General features: G+C 38.9%; 1 protein-coding gene across 4 annotated transcripts in view; it reads right to left on the bottom strand.

Moving 5' to 3' along the window:
- ADCY2 (adenylate cyclase 2) overlaps positions 1-23,686 on the bottom strand; it is a 434,119-nt gene that overhangs the window by 119,654 nt on the left and 290,779 nt on the right. For all 4 annotated transcript variants that reach the window (XM_036848640.1, XM_036848639.1, XM_036848641.1 and 1 more), the window contains exons 5-9: positions 18,774-18,922; positions 11,319-11,430; positions 6,726-6,853; positions 1,233-1,391; positions 296-428 (exon numbers count right to left, since the gene is read on the bottom strand). In XM_036848640.1, coding sequence (XP_036704535.1) covers positions 296-428; positions 1,233-1,391; positions 6,726-6,853; positions 11,319-11,430; positions 18,774-18,922 — 681 coding nt within the window. The remainder of the gene's footprint in view (positions 1-295; positions 429-1,232; positions 1,392-6,725; positions 6,854-11,318; positions 11,431-18,773; positions 18,923-23,686) is intronic.

Here is a 23,686-nt window from a genome sequence, read left to right as displayed (position 1 = left end):
AGGCGGGGTCCATCATGGACTAACACACACATTGATCAACACTGACTAACCTATACAACCTTGTGATGCAGACAATACCCTTGTCATATAAACAAGCGATTCATTTCAACTGTTTCTTTAATATTTGAATCCACTGTTACAAAACACATACGCATTTAAAGTAGTTTTAGAGGCAAAGACTAGCGAAGAATTACACTAGTTCTTGACTAAGAACACTTTCCATATCAGTACTTTGCCCTTTTCACTTTTAATCATAGAAGTCATAGGCTAAGTATAGACTCTTAACAATACTGACCTTGGGGTTGATTACAAAGTAGGTCTTCACCAAGTGCTGCTTTAAATATGCGTCTCTGACGTCACCATCTCCTTCCTCCACTTTATAAGCCCCATTCAAGTGTTCCAAGGTGACAGAAGAAATGTGAACACGTCTGAAATTCCATTTTAAAACCACAATCAGGATATATAAGGAGGAACGTGCAAGAAGACTTTCTATTTATTTGGGATTTCAGAGAGAATTTCTTCTGTCCCAAGTGAAGGTAAGGTTATATGTTCTTAGTAAAATTGACTGTAATTAAGGTTCATAGTCTGTTAACCACTGCTTTGGAAAGATGCTCTCAGATGTCATGAGCTACTAATATTTGGAGCTTCTCTGCACTCACAGAAACCTGCATGGTGAATTATAGCAATTAAAACTCGATCATATTGAATTTTGGGGTATGAAGATATTTTTTTTGGAAATGCATGCCAAAGTCATTTTAGGAAGCGTGCTGATCTGTATAAAAGTATGGGCTTTCTTTCTCAATGCTTGTTCTCATGCTTCTCCAAGTTATAGCACTTGCATTGAGATTCTCGTGTCATCTATCCAGATGGTACCGTTTGCTTATTTCAATAGTACTGATTTCAGAAGTTACCAGTAATAGAGAAACGCCATATATCTTCACTGACTTATAAACCATCTTTAACTTAGGTCTCTATTCATAAATATGCAAATAAGTAGAAGTCTGTAATTTAGGATCTGACATCCACAGTCTTTGACCATGGGTCCCAGGGGTGGTTGAATTGGGGCTTGAGAGTTCACGCCCATCGGGTTAATGGAAAAGGCCACTGGGCGTGAGTAACGTGATACTAACCAAGGCAACAGAAATCACTGAGCAGTCAGTTATTAACCTGTCGAGCTATTATTCCTAGCCCTGTAACCTGCTGCACGAGAGAAAGCCAAAGTGCCGCCTTACCCGGGGACCCCTCCAGCTTCCATGTGGTTGGCCAGGGTAACGTCATGGGACCATACGTCATACTGCCACTTCTGCAGCCCGATCACGCCGCAGAGGACGTTCCCAGAATGCACTCCCACGCGCATGTTGATGTCCACTCCAGTGGCGTCCCTCACTTTCCTAAAGGGAAGGAAAGTCATGTCACCTTCTAGGACCAGCCTCTTCTTCCTTTAATTCCTGGCCAATTTTCTGGGCATTTAATCATTCAGAATGGCTCAGATTGTTGGAAATGTTGTCATGAATTCTTCCTGTGGCAGAAGATTGCTGCTCCGAGGCAAGAGAAAGGAATTTTTCTTCAGTTACTACCAGACTAAACCACCAGCGCCAAGCCAATGCTCTGGCCGGTAAAGCATCAGGAAGGCAGGGGCCGTGATGTAGGATTTTGGTCGTAGTTTCTACTTTTTCAACCAATATGTATCAAGCACGTATCATGTGCTGACACCTCCTCAGAATTTTCATACTAGACTCGTGTGACATTGCCTTGTACCGTCAGAAACAATCTTAGATGCCATTTGCAATTCTAGTGCTTAGCATAACGTATGTCCCCAAGGAATATTTTCTGCTGATGAGACAATATGGCTTATTTGTGAGGTTAATAATGACTTTAGCCTGAATAGGAATTAAAAAAAGTAACCATGAGATGAAAGCTTTTCAATTGTGCACATTCTTTAACAGAAAAGAGAAAAGAATACTCTTTAAGAAGCTTTAATAATGCATAAGGTATCATTAAAAAGAAACTAATTTAAAAAATCATTTAAAAAATACTTTAGGACTCTGTTGCCAACTTATTGAAAGAGACAAATGAAGAACTTCCTTTAAGGGAAAAATAGCAATGCTTGGTGATGCTTATTTGTTTCTGCCAGTTAGGTACATTTATCAATTAAAATTTTATTGTAAAAGAAGAATGCAGGAAGGTACCCCTAGTTACATGGAAAGAATCACCCCAAGAGGAAACGTGGGGGGAAGCAATGACACTGATTTCAACACAGCAAGTCAGAAGGGTTACCAGGTGTGGGATGCAGTAAAATGAACCTGAAACATCTCAGAATGACACAAGCATGCTTAAATGATGAAGTGACATCATCTGAGCGTACTACTGATAAAAAGAAATGGGTCCATGATGTAAAACTAAATGACGTCCTGAAAAAAGACTATAGAAGGCTGTCTCTTTCCCCTCCCTTCCTCTCTACCTTCCTTTCCTGTTCTCATTTTTTTATAAAAAAGACAACCTATTTGGGGTACTTTGCAAGTCATCCAAACCCTTCATTCCTGCTCCCGAGGAGCATGTACATGACACAGGAGGCTTGCCCTACCACTGTCTCCATCAGCACTGCGTGTGGACGGCCGCCCGGGCCCTGCCTGGTCCTCCTCTCTGGGCCTTTGCTCACTATGGTTCCTCTCTGCTCCCCCCTCCCCAGAGTGTCCCCCTCCTGACAGGGTCTGGAAGTCACAAGGCCAGTCTGTGATAGAAGTGACTGGTTAATGATTCGACTCTTTAAATGAACAATCTCCACATGCTTCATGCCTTTTTTAGAGAAATGTGTTGATCAAGGGTTCAGATGGCCTGACTGACCAAACGTTTTAATGCATGTAGATGAAATCTGTGTGATCTATAGAAAAATGTTGAAATAATCCCTTAGAGCTTGCAATTATAATAGACAATCTTTCTAATTTAAGAGGAGCCATAATCACTTACACAATCAGGGTCCTGAATATCACTGCCTTGATTAAGAACAGTTTGCATTTTCATGACAGGAAAAAAAAAGTCTTTGAGCGTTGGGAATATTCCAAAACTGCAGCTGAAGTGCTTCTGCAGTGGTGACTTAGCTAACGGGGAACAAGGCTCGGGATACATGTGGAGGTCCAAACTTGGAAGGAAAAACACAGGCAAAAGTTCCTGGACCCATGTTACTGGTTCCCACCAAAACTGGAGATAATCTGGCAAAATTCCAAGTGCCAAGTGTGTGCTTTCTCCTCACCAGCTTGAAAAACTAAAATTCCTGTATTCACGCTCATTTTATGGCTTAAGAAATGGGAATGGAAACGCTTGTCTTTGTATGTGAGAGAGAACAAAGAATTTCTGAAATGTGCTGAGGTATTCTCTCTTTTCCTGGCTTATATTGGGGGTGTAGCAAGACAGCCTATTATTATTATTTTTTATTGAAGTATGGTTGATTTACAATGTTCTGTTAATTTCTGCTGTACAGTAAAATGATTCATATATATATATATATATATATTCTTTTTTATATTCTTTTCTTTATGGTTTATCACAGGATATTGAATATAGTTCCCTGTGCTATACAGTAGAACCTTGTTTATCCATCCCATATATAATAGTTGGCATCTGCTAATCCCAAACTCCCAATCCATCCCTCCCCCACTCTCCCTCCCCCTTGGCAACCACAAGTCTGTCCTCTATGTCTGTGAGTCTGTTTCTGTTTCATAGATAGGTTCATTTGTGTCATATTTTAGATTCCACATGTAAGTGATATCATGTGATATTTGTATTTCTCTGTCCGGCTTACTTCACTTAGTATGGTCATCTCTAAGTCCATCCACATGTAAGTGATATCATGTGATATTTGTATTTCTCTTTCTGGCTTACTTCACTTAGTATGATAATCTCTAAGTCCATCTATGTTGCTGCAAATGGCATTATTTCATTCACTTTTATGGCTAATATTCCATTGTATGTATGTACCACATCTTCTTTATCCATTCATCTGTCAATGAACATTTAGGTTGTTTCCATGTCTTGGCTATTGTGAATAGTGCTGCTACAGACACACGGGTACATGTATCTTTTTGAATTGTAGTTTTGTCTGGATATATGCCCAGGAGTGGGATTGCTGGATCTTCTGGCAATTCTATTTTTAGTTTTTTGAGGAACTTCCATATTGTTTCACACAGTGGTCACACCAATTTACATTCCCACAAACAATGTAGGAGGGTTCTCTTTTCTCTACACCCTCTCCAGCATTTGTTATTTGTAGACTTTTTAATGATGGCCATTCTGACCAGTGTGAAGTGGTACTTCACTGTAGTTTTGATTTGCATTTCTCTAATAATTAGCGATGTTGAGCATCTTTTCATGTGCCTGTTGCCCATCTGTATGTCTTCTTTGGAGAAATGTCTGTTTAGGTCTTCTGCCCATTTTTCGATTGGGCTAAAACAACCTATTACTGATCACTTTGTCAACTGTACATGAGCCAAACTGGTGATACATAGCAGAGGAAGAATTCAGAAGCCCTTGGTCAAGGAGTAGCAGATCATGGGGACACATGGCCATTAAGATATGAAACTTAAGTTTAGGTGTAAGGAAGAGCTCTGGAAGTTCACTCAAATCTGCTGACATTACTGAGATGCTGGACACATAAGATATCACTGAGGCATCTATGATGAATGGATAAATAAAATGCAATACATACATATAATGGAATGTTATTCCATCATTAAAAGGAATGAAGTACTGATACATACCACAATATGAATAAACCTTGAAAACATTATATAAAGTGAAATAAGTCACACACAAAAGAACAAGTATTGTACAATTCCAGTTGCATGAAATATCTAGAACAGGCAAATTTATAGAGGCAGAAAGTAGAACAGAGGTTACTAGGGGCTGGGAGGAAGGGAATGGGGAGTTATTGCTTAGTGGGTACAGAGTTTCTGTTTGGGACAATGAAAAGGTTCTGGAAGTAGATAGTGGTGATGGTTGTATGACATTTTGAATGTATGTAATGCCGCTGAATTGTACACGTAAAAATGGTTCAAAGGGCAATATTTATGTTATGTATATTTAACCCCAAAAAATAAATGTAACAACCAAAGAAGGTATTACTGATGACCTGACGACATGCCAGTGTACAGAATGTAGGGAATCTTTTTTCTAAAGGCTCTTCAACATATTGGAATTACATAAACTTAACAGAACTGGAAAACAGTTGATTCCAAAGCAGAAATTAAGCTTTAGTAAAAGGGTGGATTGTTGAATCCAACGTGCTATTGATTCACATAATATCATCCTTCACAAAACCCATTTATAGAACCCATTTCCCCTCATGTTTGAAACCAACACTGAGGTGGCCTCTGGGGGTGGGTTATACATTTGAGAAAATCTGTTAGGTCTACACTGATTAAATTCACTTTCATCTAGACCCATAGTGGCGTGAATAGTTAATGACTCTTGCAATAAAGTTGAAAACCTTTTTTTTTTTTTTTATGTCTCCGAGAAGACAAATGATTTACTTATGGGGAGAAGCAGGGGGACAGTTATTTCCCACACAATGTATTTCAGGTGGGAAGCTGAGGCGACACTGCCCACCCCTCCCATCTCGATTCTTCCTTCGATTCCTCTCGATTCCTTTGCCTCTCAATCCCTGACCGCCCCACAGTGGCCCCTGACAAAGGCTGAGCTAGTGGATCTGGACACTTAGGTCTGCGGGCTCTGCTGCGGCTAGGGCTTCACTGTTCTTCCCTGGCCAGCACTGGAAACCCACCGACAAACCTCTCAGTACATTTCGGCGCACAACTAACACCACGGTGGGCTAAACACAGTGATATCTTGACTTGTTGCTTTCTCACTTAAGGTCCTATTTACTCTGACCCCGAGACAAGGAATTAGACCATCAAGCACATAGTTCCCATCCTGTTTAGACGAAAAATGTGTGGAGGATAGGGGAAAATCACTTGACCAAAAATAGGCAATTCCTCCCACCCCCCAAAAAAAACCCAAACTGAAATCCTTCAATCACACAATCAGCAAACAAGAGCTTTTATCATTTATAAGAATACCCTGGCTTCTATGAAGGTACTTATAAAGAAGTATGCATTATGGTACGGGCAGTGAAAACTCACTTTTTACCTCACATTTTTACCCTGTACTTGTCAACTGTAATGATAACATTATTCTATGTAAGCAAATCTTCTCTAGAATTACAGTGAAAGAACCTATAGATACAAGGCAGAAAACTATTATGGATATAAACTGAAACTACATTCACAGAGCTGAGCGTGACTTACATGGAGTAATTCTGGGCTGGATTTTTATATTCATTGCAGTCTGGTGGTAAAAACTACTTTCTCTCTTACAATTTACATGTACTTGTCAGAAATCAAGAGATGCTAAGAGTACAGACTTTTTCCTAAAGACTGGAGGAGACCTTTACATGTTTAAAAAAAACACTTTTGAAACAAACACAAAGGTCCCTTCCCAAAGATTCTAACTCAGTGTTGCTGTAATCTAAGACTAATAACAGTAATACAAAACACAGAAGGCTTACTTTGGACTGAGTTCTCACATGCCAATAAATGAGTCTCTGCCTATTTATGTTTAAATGTACAATCATGTATTTAGTTTCAGTAGACAGAAAAATAGGAATAGTTGTAAGAACTACAACTAAAACTTATCAGACAGTTAAAAAAGCTCTTACTAAGCATTACACTTACTTTATGGCTTCACACATATCCAGTCCCATTTTCACACAATTCTTGGCATGGTTAGGGAGAGAGATAGGGAGTCCGGAAACACAGTAGTAGCAGTCTCCTAGAATTTTTATTCTCATGCATTCATTCTCCTGAAAGAAGAAATCACAGAATTTCAGTTGCATTAAGCACATATATAATGATTTTGATTTACCAAATATCACCAAGTGCTAGTTCTACTGGCATTGCCACAGTGAATAGGGTTTGTGGGGAGAAAGAAATGAGAACTAGTTGAGTTTCCCTTAATTACCCATCAAGATTGAGCCACCCTCACCTGCATGCCCCTTTACCAAAGCAGGAAGAATCAGGGTAAGGGGTAGAAGGGGAAAGCTGAGAGAAAGTTCTGGAATGATTTACACTTAACACAGCAGAGGAGGGTAAAGATAGGACCATTCTCTTTAGTCTGAACAAATCCAAACACTGACAGTGAAATGAAACATTCTATGCAAAACAGAATCTTTCAGGATAGAAAATGGTAATCAGAACTCAACTGGAATTAGAATTTTTGTCATTTCCTACTGTGCTCACGATTTTCCTCATTTCTTTTAAAGCTGAAGCAGATTCTTACCTGCTGACATGTAGCTTCCGATAAACATCTCTACAACATAATAAGCCACCATTCAACATTGCCAAGTAATTTAAAACTTAATTCTGATCTGAGGTTAAACCGTTTTAATATAAAGTTAGACAAACTCATTATTTTTCTTGGCTGGGTTGTATTTATATCATAGTATTGAGATTAACTTCATTCATATGCATTAATCCTACATCCATTTCTAACCTTTTCAACTAGTTTGGAGACTCTTCACTCAAATTTATAATAAATACATAAATAAACAAAGATGTACCAAACACAGATTTTTTTTTTTTTTGGCCACACTGCGTGGCATGTGGGATCCTAGCTCCTCAATCAGGGATCAAACCTGTGCAGTGGGAGCCTGGAGTCTTAACCACTGGACCACCAGGGAAATCTCAGATTTTTTTTCTTCTTAACACTCGCACAGGCTTATGTATAAAATGAACAAATTTGAAATAATAAAATGAACATAAGATCTTTTTGTTCTTAAGTATGTGTTAGGTTTACTGAAGATTTTGCAGATTTCTTTCCCTGTCTCATAGAGAGCTGTGTACTTTCATGCTTATCTATAGTGATATAGATGATGTGTTAGTAATTCCTGATAACAATATTTTAAATAATAAAAAGGCAAAACATTGTTTATTAATAAGGCTTCTCTCCTATACTTCCTAAATATGTATCCTGAGTCTAGAAAACAGTAAGATTAAGAACAGTGAATTCTTGGCACCCTTATCAATGATCAGCTGACGTATATGCATGGGTTTATTTCTAGTCTCTATTCTGCTCCATTGGTCTGTATGCCTGTCTTTAATACCAGTATCAGACTGTTTTGATTGCTGTAGCTTTGCAATATAGTTTGAAATCAGGAAGCACGATGCCTCCAGCTTTGTTTTTCTTGCTCAAAATTGCTTTGGATATTTGGTGTCTCTTGTGGTTCTATATGAATTTTAGGATTTTTTTTTTCTATTTCTGTAAAAACTACCATTGGGATTTTGATAGGGATTGCATTGAGTCTGTAGATGGTTTTGGGTACTATTTTAACAATATTAATTCTTTCAACCCATGAACATGGAATGTCTTTCTACTTATTTGTGTCTCTTTATATTTCTTTCATCAATATTTTATAGTTTTTGGTGTATAAGTCATTTACCTACTTAGTTAAGTCTATTTCCTAAGTATTTTATTATTTTTGATGATAATGTAAATGTGTTTTCTTGATTTCCTTATGAGATACTTCATTGTATAGAAATACAACTGATTATTGTACATTGACTTTGTATCCTGCAACTTTACTGAGTTTATTTATTAGTTCTAACAGATTTTTGTGGACTCTTTAGGGTTTTCTACATATAAGGTCATATCATCTGCAAACAGAGATAATTTTACTTCTCTTTTGAGTTGGATGTCTTTTATTTCTTTTTCTTGCCTAACTGCTGCGTCAGGAACTTCCAGCACTATGTTGAACAGAACTGGTGAGAGTAGGTATCCTTGTCTTGTGCCCAATCTTAGAAGAAAAGCTTTCAGTTTGTCACTGTTGAGTATGATGTTCACTGTGGGTTTTTCATATACGGCTTTATTGTGTTGAGGTAAGTTCCTTCTTATTAGTTGAGAGTTTTTAATCATAAAAGCGTGTTTAATTTTGTCACATGCTTTTTCTGCATCAATTGATTGAGATGATCATATGATTTTTACCCTTCATTCTGTTAATGTGTTATATCCCATCAATTGATTTGCAATGCTATCCAACTTCCATCCCAGGGATAAATCCCAGTTGGTCATGGTATATGATCTTTTTAAAGTGCTGTTGAATTTGACTTGTTAAGTGAAATAAGCCAGATACAGAATGACAAATACTACATGATACCACTTATATGAGGAATCTAAATTGGTCAAACACAGAAGCAGAGTATAGAATGGTGGTTTCCAGGCCTGGGAGAGGGGAAAATGGGGAGGTGTTTGTCAAAGGGCACAAAGTTTCAGTTATGCATGATGAATAAGTCCTAGAGATCTACTGTACAGCATAGTGTCTATAGTTAATAATATTATATTGTATACCTAAACATTGGCTAAGAAGGTAGATCTTATGTTAAGTGTTTTAATCACAAAATAACAATGATGATGATAATGATAAATTAAAAGGGCAAGAGGAAACTTTTGTAGGTGATAGATGATTATGGCATAGATTGTAGTGATGGTTTCAAGGGTGTATCCCTAAGCTCAGTAAGTTGTATGTATATGAAATATGTACAGCTTTCTGTATGCCAATTATACCTCATTAAAGTGGATAAAAACTAACAGTGAATGAGCAGTGATGTTGAGTTCCTTAACTTAATGTGCTTTATGTAGTATTCCCTCAATGGACTGAACTATCTGTTTGTTTACAATGCTCACCAACTCCATGTTTTGAACTATGAGCCATGAACAGATATCCAAAGCATGCTGCCCCTGTGACCAGCAATGGATGGACCAAGCTATCCTAGGCCAGTCTCTGATATTGCCTGGACGTTCCTTTGTTACAATGATCGGAGAGGAGCAGGAAGTCACACCGACTACCTACCTTATGAGTTATAAATTGTGTCCTCCTCAGATTCACATGTTGAAATCCTAACCCCTGGTACCTGTGAACGTGACATTATTTGGCCATAGGGTCATTGTAGATATAATTAGTTAAGATGAGGTCATATAGGAAGGAGTAGGGTGGGCCCCTAATCAGTTTGACTGGTGTCCATATAGAGAGAAGTAATTTGGACACAGAGCCTTGCGTGTGGGGAAAATGCCATGTAAACACTGGAGCTCTGTTGTTATCAGCCAAGATTAGGATGTTTCTTCCTACTGTGACCAGGTAGTGCAACAAAAATGACCTTTTACTGACTCAAACTTTCAAGATGTTTTCTAAAGATGAGGCCCCCTCTACCCCAAACTCAACCTCTTCCTTTGGTTTGGTAAAGGAAGGAAACAGAGCTATACTCTTAGTGATTTTTTAGAATTCCCAATGAGATCTGTCATGGTCAGTTGGGCAACATAAGACACCTCATGGAAAGCTTGACCCAAGAGTGACTCTGTGAACATCTGCAAGCCAGATTTATGCCTAGGAGGCTTGGCTGGAATGTTCTTTATTGTTTAAAAGTGAGCAAAATCTCACCTATTGTTTTCAAAATCTCACCATGAACTAAACTTAGAACCAACTCTTCCTTATGTAGAGAATGCATTTTAATAAGCGTAATAACGTATTTTTGTTGGGAACAATTCAGAGACAAAATTAAGCTGATCAGAAACATTTTATGAGACAGAAGTAGAGGGCTAGCAGGAAAGAAAAAAAAATTATCAATATTCCCACCAGGAACCTTAATAGTTCCAATAAATAAGTCTAGAATAAGGTCTAGTATGGTTTTAGATCAGTTGTCATCATTTCTTCTCTGTGAAACTTCCCACAAATGAGCATATGAATGACAAATACTGAACTTACATCTCTGCAAGTGGCACAAGGGTCAGTGGATAAAAAGGAGACAACAGTCAATAAAGGGCTTAGGAAGAAGGGATGGATCCTATTTTAGGGATTTTCCCAGGATGCCGCTTAACACTGTGAATATGTAATAGTTATAACTGGAGAGGAAATCATGTTTCCAACTCCTTGACATCGAAATGCCTAAAAAGAGAATCTTAGAACAGCACAGTAGAGAGAGATGTGCAAATCAAATCTCGTCATCTTGAATGTATTTATTATATGTGTGCTGAGTTATATATAAGCAGAAGTTTTAAAAGTAGATGAAAACATATGCTAATTATATGCTATGACATCTCTCATTCCCAGTGTCGTTTGAGATTTATCAGGGCTCGATGACAAATAAATCCAACAAATCTACAAACAACATTCCTAAAGGATGTTTTTATGAAGAAGTAAAAAATTGATAAGGGACCAGAGAAAAAGTAAGCCTAAATTTTATATATCCTCAAAATAGAAGGCAATCACTAATACTCACCTTTGCAATTTGATCAAATTTTCCAAAGAGTTCATTCAGCATGTGGACCAGTTCTCCTGGGGAGCAGTCACTGGCCAGACGGGTGAACCCAACAATGTCCGCATAGAGGATACTGTGGGAACAAACCAGTGGGTGCCATATTTGCAAGTTGATATTCGTTAAGAAAGTAATGGTAGTTTTTCCCATTAAAAGAGTATACGTTTTTACATTTTATATTTTTGCAAAATGTCATTTCCCTGGGTATGGAATATGTAAACATTTTGCTAAACTTTCCCATTAAATTTTTCTTTTTTGATGTTAAATTTTTATAATTAAATCGTGGAAGAAAAAGTCATGTGATGCACTTTCTCTATTCTAGTCCGTTTTTACTGCTCACCTTTCTTCTCTCAGGGCCAGCCCCTCCCCGCCTCTCTCATTTATGTGGTCTTCATCCTGACAGTACATTACAGTGTCATAATTCTGATATCAAAGGAGTATGCTTCTAATTGAATCGTTACATGATTTTATATTATAAGGATTCCTATGTAGAAGAAGCAAAATAATAAAAGTCAAATCTTGTTTTTATTGATTCAAAGAAAAAATTCTGTCTTCCTTACTACCTGCCAGGAGAGCAGATACAGAACATCTTTCTAAAGCTCAGAGTTTGGTTTGGGGGATGCATGAAACAAATAAGGACACCAACCAACGTCCAATTACAGTGATAATAAGTGCTATAAAAGAAAACAGCAGAGTGCTGTAAGACAGAACAGTGGAGGTGGTGAAGAGTCAGGGAAAGTCACTTAGGAAATGACAGTACAGCTTCCCTTCATGGGATGTACAGGCTGGGAGGGCAAATGTGAGATTCCTTAGAGTTGTGTACGTGTTTAGCTAACCTTGATGGGTCAGGATAGAGAAACTACAGCACCACTGTGTACATTACAACTTTACCTACACAGTAACGTGTTTATGTTTTGTGTAAAGGACTAATAAAGAAGCCTAAAATTCTGGATTCAGGTAGTGAATATGGTATGGTTTAAGATGGGCCATGAAACAAAAATAACTGCCAATTCACAAAATTTTATGAAACATAAAATTACCATATATAGGATCCAGCAATTCCACTCTTAGGTATATACCCAAAAGAGCTGAAAGCAGGAACTCAAACAGATATTCGTATACCCATGTTCACAGCAGTATTATTCATAAAATGAAACAAATGTCTATTGACATTTAAAGAAATGGATGGATGAAACTGTGGTGTATAATACAGTGGAATATTATTCAGTCTTTAAAAGAAATGAAATTCTGACACATGCTACAACTTGGATGAACCTTGAAGACATTAAATTGAGTGAAATAAGCTAGACTCAAAAGGACAAATATTATATGATTTCACTTATATGAAGTACTTAGACTAGCCCAACCATAGGGACAGAGAGTAGCATGGTGGCTGCCAGAGTCTGGGGATGGGGCATTGCTGTTTAGTGGGTATGGAGCTTCAGTTTGGGATGAAAAAAAAGTTCTGGACATGGATGTTGGTGATGGTTGCAGAACAACATGAATGTATTTAACGACACTGCACTGTACCATTTAAAATGGTTAAAATTGTATATTTTACCACAATTAAAAAAAAAAAAAAGTGTGGCAGCCGTCAGCCTGGTCCCAGGCAGAACATGGCTTGATCTCTGCTGCTGGCAACACCCTGCTCCTCATGCAAAGTACAAGGTTTGTGGCTTCACCTTGGAGGAGAGACTTGCTCCTCTGATGATGGACAGAGCAGGGGAAGACCTCTGGTCCAGGGAAATCAGAGCTGCTGGGGCTTTTGTGCTCTCCATTCAGATGGTGCCATAAAACCATCCCTACTTCTCCTGTGCTCTCCTGCAGAGGCAGGGACCCACAGATGCTGAGCCATGGTCCAAGAGGAGGCGTTACTCTCACTCAGAGGAAGATGCCCGATCCAGGCAGCATGGGAGGGAGAACGTGAGAATGAGTGGTTGACTCCTTGTTGACAACCTCCACAGTGTCTCCTGTGTCAAGACATGTAGTGGGTGAAGCAGCCCAAGATGGGCTGAATGTACAGGTCTGAAGCTGGCCCTGTGGTTACTGGGCAGGAAGATGCAGACTGTATAAGAGTAACTGGGACACAATGTACAAAGGGTTATGGAAGAGGAGGCACAGGGCACTGCGGGGGTCACACAGGAAGGAAACCCGACCTAGACTCGGATCACATCACCACTTGAGAAAGACCACTCTGGCGGCAGCAACCTGGAGGTGGGCAGGTCAGTGAGAATCATATCCGGTACATCCCGGAGAGCCCTGTGGAAGGTCTATAAGTGGGGGAAATGGGGAGACCTGGACAGAGAGGGGAGATTTGTAGGAAGGAGAATGAATCAGGCTTTGGTAGGGATTAGATGTTGTGGGAAGTGTCTAGGAAAAGGAAGTGTTGAGATAAAACCCGGGTTCTGGCTGAGTACTGGGGCTGTACCTAGTGTACAAATCAAATCAAGCTTGCAGGAGTTGACTAGCTCAACTTTGGTTGGGTTGAGTCTGAGGGTGGTGTCAGTGGGAGACCCAAGAGGAAGACCATTAGGTAGATGCTTACGGAAAACTATGGTTGAGTTCTGTGTCTTAGCATCATATAGATGGTCATTAAGTCCTGGGAGAGAGCTGGAGAGAACAGAGGAGTTAGGAGAGCCCTGGAAATGCTTTCATTTACAGAAGAGCCTAGATTTAGGGATGAGAAAACAATAAAGAAGACTGCAGGGAGAAAACAAAGGGGAAACAATGGCATGGAAACCCAAGGATGTAGAGTTATTTAAATGCAAAGACAAGGTAAATGGGACCAAGCATAACCACGTGGTCAATGAGATAAGATGCAGAGGAAGTCATATTCAGATTTGGGAACAAGACAACTGGTGATGAAATGTAGGAAGAATGAGTTCTGTGACATGGGGGAGGTTAATGCCAGAGGGTGGTGATTTGAGGAGGGAGAGAAAATAAGGAAGTCTAGTTAGAAAGTGGAAAATTGTTCTAGAATCTGGGCTATGAAATTCATGGAGGTAATTTCAGAGTTGGAGGGTGGCACTGGATTCAGAGATTTATGTTTGTTTTCAAAGACATGATGGGTTTGTGAATGTTTCAGCACTAGTGGGAGGGATTCAGAGGAAGACAATGATTCAGAAGGCAACTGGTAGTTGCTACCTTCACATCTATAAATTCTTCTTCTTCTCCACTTCCTCCTCATCCTACTTATTACTATTATTATTATTGTTATTATATCAGCTAGTAAAGAGCTAGTCAATGTTATTAGCAGAGAATAAATATTTCACTGAATGAATCATCAAAGCAAAACTAAAAGTTATCAACAGATCTTTTTGGTCTATAAACCTAATAATTCTCATTAAAAACACCCTCAGGTATTGACTGAACTACCTGCATTAGTCAGGTATTGTATCTGCTTCTTTGTTTATTATACTTGTCCTGTTTCAGGAGGAAAACGCCATATGTTTTCATATTTCCTTTAAAATTAATTGGTACTCCATGCCATTGAAGCTTTTGCATTTTTAAGTTTTAAGAATTTAAGTTACTTTAGGATCCCAAATATGTTTTATGAATTTAAATTTAATTTAACACTGCAAACATATTCCACACGATCTCTGAAGACAGTTGAAGCTGCTTCACCAATTCTTTGCCTTAGATAAGTGTGTTAATCAGCTTCCAAGATGGCCCCAGTGATCCTACCTCCCAGTACTCACAATCTTGTACTGTCCCTTCCCATAATGGGTAGGGCTGACTTGTGTAACCAATAGGATACTGCAGAAATGACCTTCCAAGGTTAGATCATAAAAGATATTGCAGCTTCCACCTGGACCCCTCCCTCTGGGGAAGCAAGCGGCCATGTTGTGAGGATACTCAAGCAACCTGTGAAGAGGCCCAATGATGAGGAACTGAGGCCTCCAGCCAACAGGAAGTTAACCTGTCCACCAGGTGGGAAGTCACATTGGGAACAGATTGCCTAGCAGCCTGCAGCCTCATGGGAAAGTCTATGCCAAAACTACCTGGGTAAGCTGCTCCCAAACTCCAACCCACAAATGTTGTGAGATGTTTATTGTTCTTTTTTTTTTTAAATTAGGTTATTTGTATTTTCATTGTTGAGCTGTAAAAGTTCTTTATATATTCTGGATTCAAGTCCCTTATCAGATATATTATTGCAAATATTTTCTCCCATTCTATGGGTTTTTTTTTTTTATGGCTCTTTTTTTTTTTTTGAAGTATAGCTGATTTACAATGTTGTGTTAATTTCTTCTATACAGCAAAATGATTCAGTTATACATATATATATATATTCTTTTTCATATTTCTTTCCATATGGTTTGTCATAGGATATTGAATATAGTTCCCTGTGCTATACAGTACGACCTTGTTGTTTATCCATTCTATGTATAATAGCTTGCCTCTGCTAATTCCAAACTCCCAGTCCTTCCCTCTTCCAACCCCCTTCTCCTTAACAATCACAAGTCTGTTCTCTATGTCTGTGAGTCTGTTTTTGTTTCATAGATATGTTGATTTGTATTGTATTTTAGATTCTACATGTAAGTGATAGCATATGACAGTTGTCTTTCTCTGTCTGACTTACCTCACTTAATGATAATCTCTAGGTCCATCCATGTTGTGCAAATGGCATTATTTCATTTTTTATGGCTAAGTAATATTCCATTGTATATATGTACCACATCTTCTTTATCCATTCATCTGTCAATGGACATTTAGATTGCTTCCATGTCTTGGTAAATGGTGCTGCAGTGAACATTGGGGTGCATGTATCTTTCTGAATTGTGGTTTTCTCCAGATATATGCCCAGGAGTCAGATAGCTGGATTATATGGTAGCTCTATTTTTAGTTTTTTGAGGAACCTCCATACTGTTTTCCATAGTGGCTGCACCAATTTACATTCCTACCAACAATGTAAGAGGGTTCCCTTTTCTCCACATCCTCTCCAGCATTTGTTATTTGTAGACTTTTTGGTGATGACCATTCTGATTGGTGTGTTTATTGTTCTTTAAAGCCACTAAGTTTTGGGGTAATTTGTTACACAGAAACTGATAACTAATACAGATATTATACAGACCGTTATCAACTGCTTGAGATTGGTTGTGTCTTCAGTCATTTTTACAGGTCTATTGTTCCCAGATTATATCACAGCTACTTAAAGATAGTCTGTGATCCTATTTAGATACAGACACATTTATCCTTACACATTTTGAATACCAATAAGTGACATAAAAATATTTCTGGAGATGGAAGGGGCATTGCTGATTTTCATACAGTTAAGGCTGGAAAGAGCAATTTCTACTATAGTATGTCTTGTCAGACACCATAAATGTTTTTTCTTTAATTATGTAGGTAAAATGCTTAAAAACCTAAAGGCAGTCTAGTGTTTTAAATAATTTTATTCCTTTTATTTTGGCTGCATTGGGTCTTCATTGCTGTGTGCAGGCTTTCTCTAGTTGCAGTGAGTGGGGGCTACTCTTTGCTGTGGTGCATGGGCTTCTCATTGCGGTGGCTTCTCTTGTTGCAGAGCATAGGCTCTAGGCATGCGGGCTTCAGTAATTGCAGCACGTGGGCTCAGTAGTTGCTGCATGTGGGCCCTAGAATGCGTGGGCTTCAGTAGTTGCGGCGCATGGGCTCAGTAATTGTGGCGTGCAGGCTCTAGGATGCATGGGCTTCAGTAGTTGTGGTGCGTGGGCTCAGTAGTTGTGGCTCGTGGGCTCTAGAGCACAGGCTCAGTAGTTGTGGTGCACGGGCTTAGTTGCTCCGCAGCATATGGGATCTTCCCGGACCAGGGCTCGAACCTGTGTCCCCTGAATTGGCAGGAGGATTCTTAACCACTGCGCCACCAAGGAAGCCCAGGTTTACTCCTTAACATGTATGAATGTTCTCTGTCTGTGTGTGTGTGTATATATATATATATATATATATATATACGTGTATGTATATATATGTATATGTATATATATATATATATACACACAAACACACATAAATATATGCATATATATACATACATATATATATGTATATATACACACATAGCTCTTTCCTATTATTCCAAGAAAAAAAAAGGTGGGGACTATAAAAAAATTTACTCCTGATTCCTCATTTATTCAATGTTTTTTCCTTAGTTCCTACTTGATATGCAAGTTTTTTTCCTCTGTTACCTCCCTTTCAATGTGCATTTCTCATTGTATATTAGCTCTTTGTGTGCTTGGGCCATACCTTTTTCTAAAATCATATGTTAAAATGCGATTTGTCTTAGCAATGCATAAATTAAGCTACAGTTAAATTTGTTTCTTAATAAACTTCAAAAATCCTTGACCTGAAGTAACCAGACAGAAGGCTGCATCATGCAATGGGAAAGGTCTGGACTTGAAGGCAAACAGCCCTATTACAATTCTAGACGATTCTAAACACACTTTAGTTTGTGTTTGTGGTTGTTGTTATTGAACTATTGAATGGGGTGGGGGGAGGTGAGTAACCCTGACAACTAAAGGAATAACATAATGAGTGAGGCATGCTCAGGTTACTAATTGAGATAACCCAGCCAGAATAGCAAGCACCACTGCAATGTAATCGAGTGGATGAAAGGACAGCCCCCAGAGAAGTGGTATCAGGAACGAGTGGGCATGGAGAACAGTGAGGACCAGGGCGCCCACATCTGGAGGGGTCCCACACCACTGTAGCCGGAGATGCATGGGGAGCACAGGAGAGAGAACCCTCTCCAGACTGAAGTGAGGACCTGCTCAGCTCCTCTCTAGAGCTCAGGGGAGAAGACGTCCTATACCATCCTCCTTCCTGACCACAATCCCATGTTAGTTTTCCAGTTACTGGGAGTCCAGGGATGGCTCCCTGGGAAGCATGGATGGCTGTGTCACTCTTGGAAAAGCAGTAACTTTCATTATAATTTAATTAAGGTGCATGTTGGTCCCCTGTGATGCTGGGTACCAGCCATACCCCAGAAACCCATCATTCCTGATTGACAGCAGAACATCCAGCTTCCCTGGAAAGTGCTGGCTTCCCAAGGCCCTGCCCTTGCCGAGTCCACCTTGAGGAACCAGTCCTTGTGCCTAGAGCCCATGACTCTTTAATCTTACTGATACTGAGTCCTGGGTTTCAGGGACACAGTGAGATCTGACCAAGGAGTTCCCAGAATAAGGGCCCCGTTGTCCACTTCTCTCCCTTTTGTAATTGATGGTCACAAAATGCAATAAGTAGAGGAACCCATTTTCTTATCTTAATGTGAAGGCCCAAGAGGCAGCACATGGGTAGGTGGAGTGATATTTACTCTACACACAAAGATAAACAGTTCCAAAGGACACATGAAACTGTAAGATTATGGGCTCCCAGTTAAATATGTCCCCCACCTGGCATACAGGCTCCCCAGACTTGCTGCGGAAGGAGAACAGAGCAGCAGCGTACCTGACGTTGGTGTGCCGCTTGACGTACAGGTTGTGAAAGTTGTTGGTGTTTTCCATTTGGCCGGCTTTGGGGCCCTGCAGCCTCTGGATGATCTCGGCTTTCATCTCCATGGCTATGTGCGCTGGCAGCAGGGACAGCAGAAGCCGCTCCTGAAACCAGGTGTGGAAGGAAGACCAAGAGATGTCACACAACCAAGGTCACAGCCAAGTACCATCTGAAATCAATACTGATTTGTAGTGGGGCTAATTTGAGGACTCTTTACAAGTTAAAATACAGACTCTAGAAATACATATTGAAAAAAATCTAAAATTTTCTAAGGTCAGAGTGTGTTATTATATTCTTTATTATTTATTGAGCTCTAAGCATGTGTTCTTCAGTATGGAGACTAAAGGAAGGCATAGTTATTTCCCTGAGGATATTATTTATCTATTTTGATTTTAAAGTAGTGAAGCAGAAATAATATTAAAATGCCAGAAACCAGTGGTCAGTCTAAGATAGAAAACACTCATTTTCACCTGCTTGTTCATTTGAGAGATAAAGTACAAGCTTTATTGTACTTTTGAAAGTCAGCCAATATTCCACATTTCCTAAGTAAGAGTCACATATTTTCAAATATTTCATTTCCTCTGTGGTGACCATTCAATCCTCTTTAGTGCTTCTAAACTATTATAAAGACAGAGTCAGAAATATTAGCTTCTGAAAAAGACATCATCTATGAGAAACTATAGGTGGGACACAAAGAAATGATAACATATGAGATTTTCTTGTATTTTTAGTCTTTAAATTCAGTATTTGTGGTACATAATAGCATGCAATATTACACATAATCTGTATTTATTATAGTTAGAGTGGCACCTTTTCCAATCTCTTCAAGGAAACTATGCAATTTTTTTTTTGAGAAAAAGTATCATAGATGGCAATCTTTGCAAGTTGATACTCATCCTTGAGTGTTTTAAACATTAATCTATTACAGAAAACACCATATTCTTCAGGCATTGTGGATTTAGCTAGTGGCATTCAGTGTGTATAAACAAACATTTGTTGAATGCCACATTTTCTCCTTATTCCACATTGTCTCTTTTTTTCTTTAAAAAAATTTCTTTTTGGTGGACAAAGTGGTGAGAGAGTAGAGGAAGGGGTGGGGAAGCTGGGCTTTGCTCACAGATTCACTGGTCCAGGTGTCTGTCCCCTGGGCCCACCCACAGTGCACATCGCTTTGGGGCTGTTGGGAACTTTCACCAAGGGAGCAGAGGGTAGGCCAGGAGTGCATCTTGATGAAGATGAAATGACCCTCACCACAGCCCATCCCCAGCCTGACCCAGGAAAAGACAGGTGCAACGTCAACAGGAGACTCAGCGTGTGCCTGTGTGAGGTCTCAGTGCATGGTAGGGAGCGTTTCTCTATGAACTGGCATAACTGAGTGTTGATTGTTTGTTCATCCCTTCCGTCCTTCATTAACCCAATCAGAAAACATCCATCACTGCCCATTAAATGCCAGACCCCTTCATAAGCAGTAATGGTAAGTGCAAAGACGAAGGGGACGGTGTCCCTAATACCATGCTGTTCATGATCCAGGAAGGGGCCCACCCACGGTGCATAGCTGTTAGATGAGGCTAGAAAGACAGGCTGGTATTTGGAGGAAGCCACGTGCCTGAGATCTGGGAAAAAAGGGGGAGCTAACAGACGAGGAGCACCTGCTATGCACCACATGTTCCCAGGAGCCATCTTCACGTGAACCAACTGAATCAAAACAACAACATCATCTGACTGGTATTGTTACCAACCTCCTTGCAACAGAGGCAAAAAGAAGCAGTTAGATAAAGGGCAGGGAGCTGACACTTCTCATAACACTTGTCACACACCAAAGGGAATTTTATTGGTACTTAGGAAAGTAAGAGAACACTTTTTATTTAATAATCAACTTTTTACTTTTTTGTTAAATTCCCCTTGATGTTTCCATTTAAATTAAGAAATGAAATGGAGAAATCAAAATTTTCTAACAAGGTAAATGTCCATATATACATCTGGGGAAATATAAATTAATATTAACTGTACAAAATAATGAGGTTAATGTTGGTGTGGTCTAAAATATAACAGAATGAAATGCACAATGACAATAACACAAAAGATGAAATGGGAATCAATGGAATAAAAATGTTCTGAGATCCTAGAATTGTGTGAGAAGTGGCAAAAGAAAGCAATTTATGTTAGACTGTAGTAAGTCAAGAATGGATGCAATTTCCACATCAGCAAGAAAAAGTTTGAAAAACTGTATGACTAACAGGCTAACAGAGAAAATGGGAAAGAAATCCTTGATTAATCCAAAATAAATCAATAAAGAAGAATCAAAGAAAACTAAAAACAGGTAGGGCAAATAGAAAATAAATCATAAAATGCCAGTTATTAGCCTGTTGTGTCAGAAATTATATTAAATGTAAATGGACTAAATATTCCAATTAACTGACTAATACTGTCAGATTGGACTGAAAAAAAGACAAAATGTAACTCTAAACTACTCACAATAAACACATCTTAAATATAAGAATACAGAACTATCAGAAATAAAAAAAGATACACCAAAAAGAGATAAATTATAAAAACCTTAATGAAAAAAAAAGCAGTATAGCTATACCAATATCAGAAAGATACTGTAGATATTCCAGTCTTAGGGGAAAAGATTGACAAGTCCACAAATTTTTTTTTGGTGGGGGAAATACGACTAGATTTTATTGTGGACATTGGCAATATAACCCCTTTTGTGGTTCCTTCCACTGAAAGAGACTGGTGGTGTGAAGGGCAGTGAACTGGGGGGCTTGTCTATTGCTTTATTCCTTAATTCCTGCAGGAGTTCCTGGAAAGTAGCATTTTCTCTGTAGTTATTTGTTCAATGAATGAAGGACCTGCTGTGCATTTTATCTGGGGCACAATAAAGAAAAATCTAATTTCAAAGCCTCTGTTCTTTGTTGGTACTACTTATGTGGAGACCTGGGTAGACAGTGCTTATGATTTAAAATCAGATTAATGACCCCCCCCTTTTTTTTAAACATCTTTATTGGAGTATAATTGCTTTACAATGGTGTGTTAATTTCTGCTTTATAACAAAGTGAATCAGTTATACATATACATATGTCCCTATATTTCTTCCCTCTTCCATCTCCCTCCCTCCCACCCTCCCTATCTCACCCCTCTAGGTGGTCACAAAGCAGCGAGTTAATCTCCCTGTGCTATGTGGCTGCTTCCCACTAGCTATCTATTCTATGTTTGGTAGTGTATATATGTCCATGCCACTCTCTCACTTTGTCCCAGCTTACCCTTCCCCCTCCCTGTATCCTCAAGTCCATTCTCTAGTAGGTCTGTGTCTTTATTCCTGTCTTGCCCCTAGGTTCTTCATGACAATTTTTTTTTTTTTTTAGATTCCATATATATGTGTTAGCATATGGTATTTGTTTTTCTCTTTCTGACTTACTTCACTCTGTATGACAGACCCTAGGTCCATCCACCTCACTACAAATAACTCAATTTCGTTTCTTTTTATGGCTGAGTAATATTCCATTGTATATATGTGCCACACCTTCTTTACCCATTCACCTGTCGATGGACACGTAGGTTGCTTCCATGTCCTGGCTATTGTAAATAGAGCTGCAATGAACATTGTGGTACATGACTCTTTTTGAATTATGGTTTTCTTAGGGTATATGCCCAGTAGTGGGATTGCTGGGTCATATGGTAGTTCTATTTTAGTTTTTAAAGGAACCTCCATACTGTTCTCCATAGTGGCTGTATCATTGTACATTCCCACCAACAATGCAAGAGAGTTCCCTTTTCTCCACACCCTCTCCAGCATTTGTTGTTTGTAGATTTTTTGATGATGGCCATTCTGACTGGTGTGAGATGATATCTCATTGTAGTTTTGATTTGCATTTCTCTAATAATTAATGATGTTGAGCATTCTTTCATGTGTTTGTTGGCAATCTGTATATCTTCTTCTTTGGAGAAATGTCTATTTAGGTCTTCTGCCCATTTGTGGATTGGGTTGTTTGTTTTTTTGATATTGAGCTGCATGAGCTACTTGTAAATTTTGGAGATTAATCCTTTGTCAGTTGCTTCATTTGCAAATATTTTCTCCCATTCTGAGGGTTGACTTTTCATCTTGTTTATGGTTTTCTTTGCTGTGCCAAAGCTTTGAAGTTTCATTAGGTCCCATTTGTTTATTTTTGTTTTTATTTCCATTTCTCTAGGAGGTGGGTCAAAAAGGATCTTGCTGTGATTTATGTCATAGAGTGTTCTGCCTATGTTTTCCTCTAAGAGTTTGATAGTGTCTGGCCTTACATTTAGGTCTTTAATCCATTTTGAGTCTATTTTTGTGTATGGTGTTAGGGAGTGTTCTAATTTCATTCTTTTACATGTAGCTGTCCAGTTTTCCCAGCACCACTTATTGAAGAGGCTATCTTTTCTCCGTTGTATATTCTTGCATCCTTTATCAAAGATAAGGTGACCATATGTGTGTGGGTTTATCTCTGGGCTTTCTATCCTGTTCCATTGATCTATATTTCTGTTTTTGTGCCAGTACCATACTGTCTTGATTACTGTAGCTTTGTAGTATAGTCTGAAGTCAGGGAGCCTAACTCCTCCAGCTCCGCTTTTCTTTCTCAAGATTGCTTTGGCTATTCGGGGTCTTTTGTGTTTACATACAAATTGTGAAATTTTTTGTTCTAGTTCTGTGAAAAATGCCAGTGGTAGTTTGATAGGGATTGCATTGAATCTGTAGATTGCTTTGGGTAGTAGAGTCATTTTCACAATGTTGATTCTTCCAATCCAAAAACATGGTATATTTCTCCATCTATCTGTATCATCTTTAATTTCTTTCATCAGTGTCTTATAATTTTCTGCATACAGGTCTTTTGTCTCCTTAG

This window comes from Balaenoptera musculus, chromosome 3, assembly GCF_009873245.2.
Source record: "Balaenoptera musculus isolate JJ_BM4_2016_0621 chromosome 3, mBalMus1.pri.v3, whole genome shotgun sequence".
NCBI classification, from domain to species: Eukaryota; Metazoa; Chordata; class Mammalia; order Artiodactyla; family Balaenopteridae; genus Balaenoptera; species Balaenoptera musculus.
Note: the sequence above shows the minus strand (reverse complement) of the source record. Positions and strands in the feature narration are given on the sequence as shown.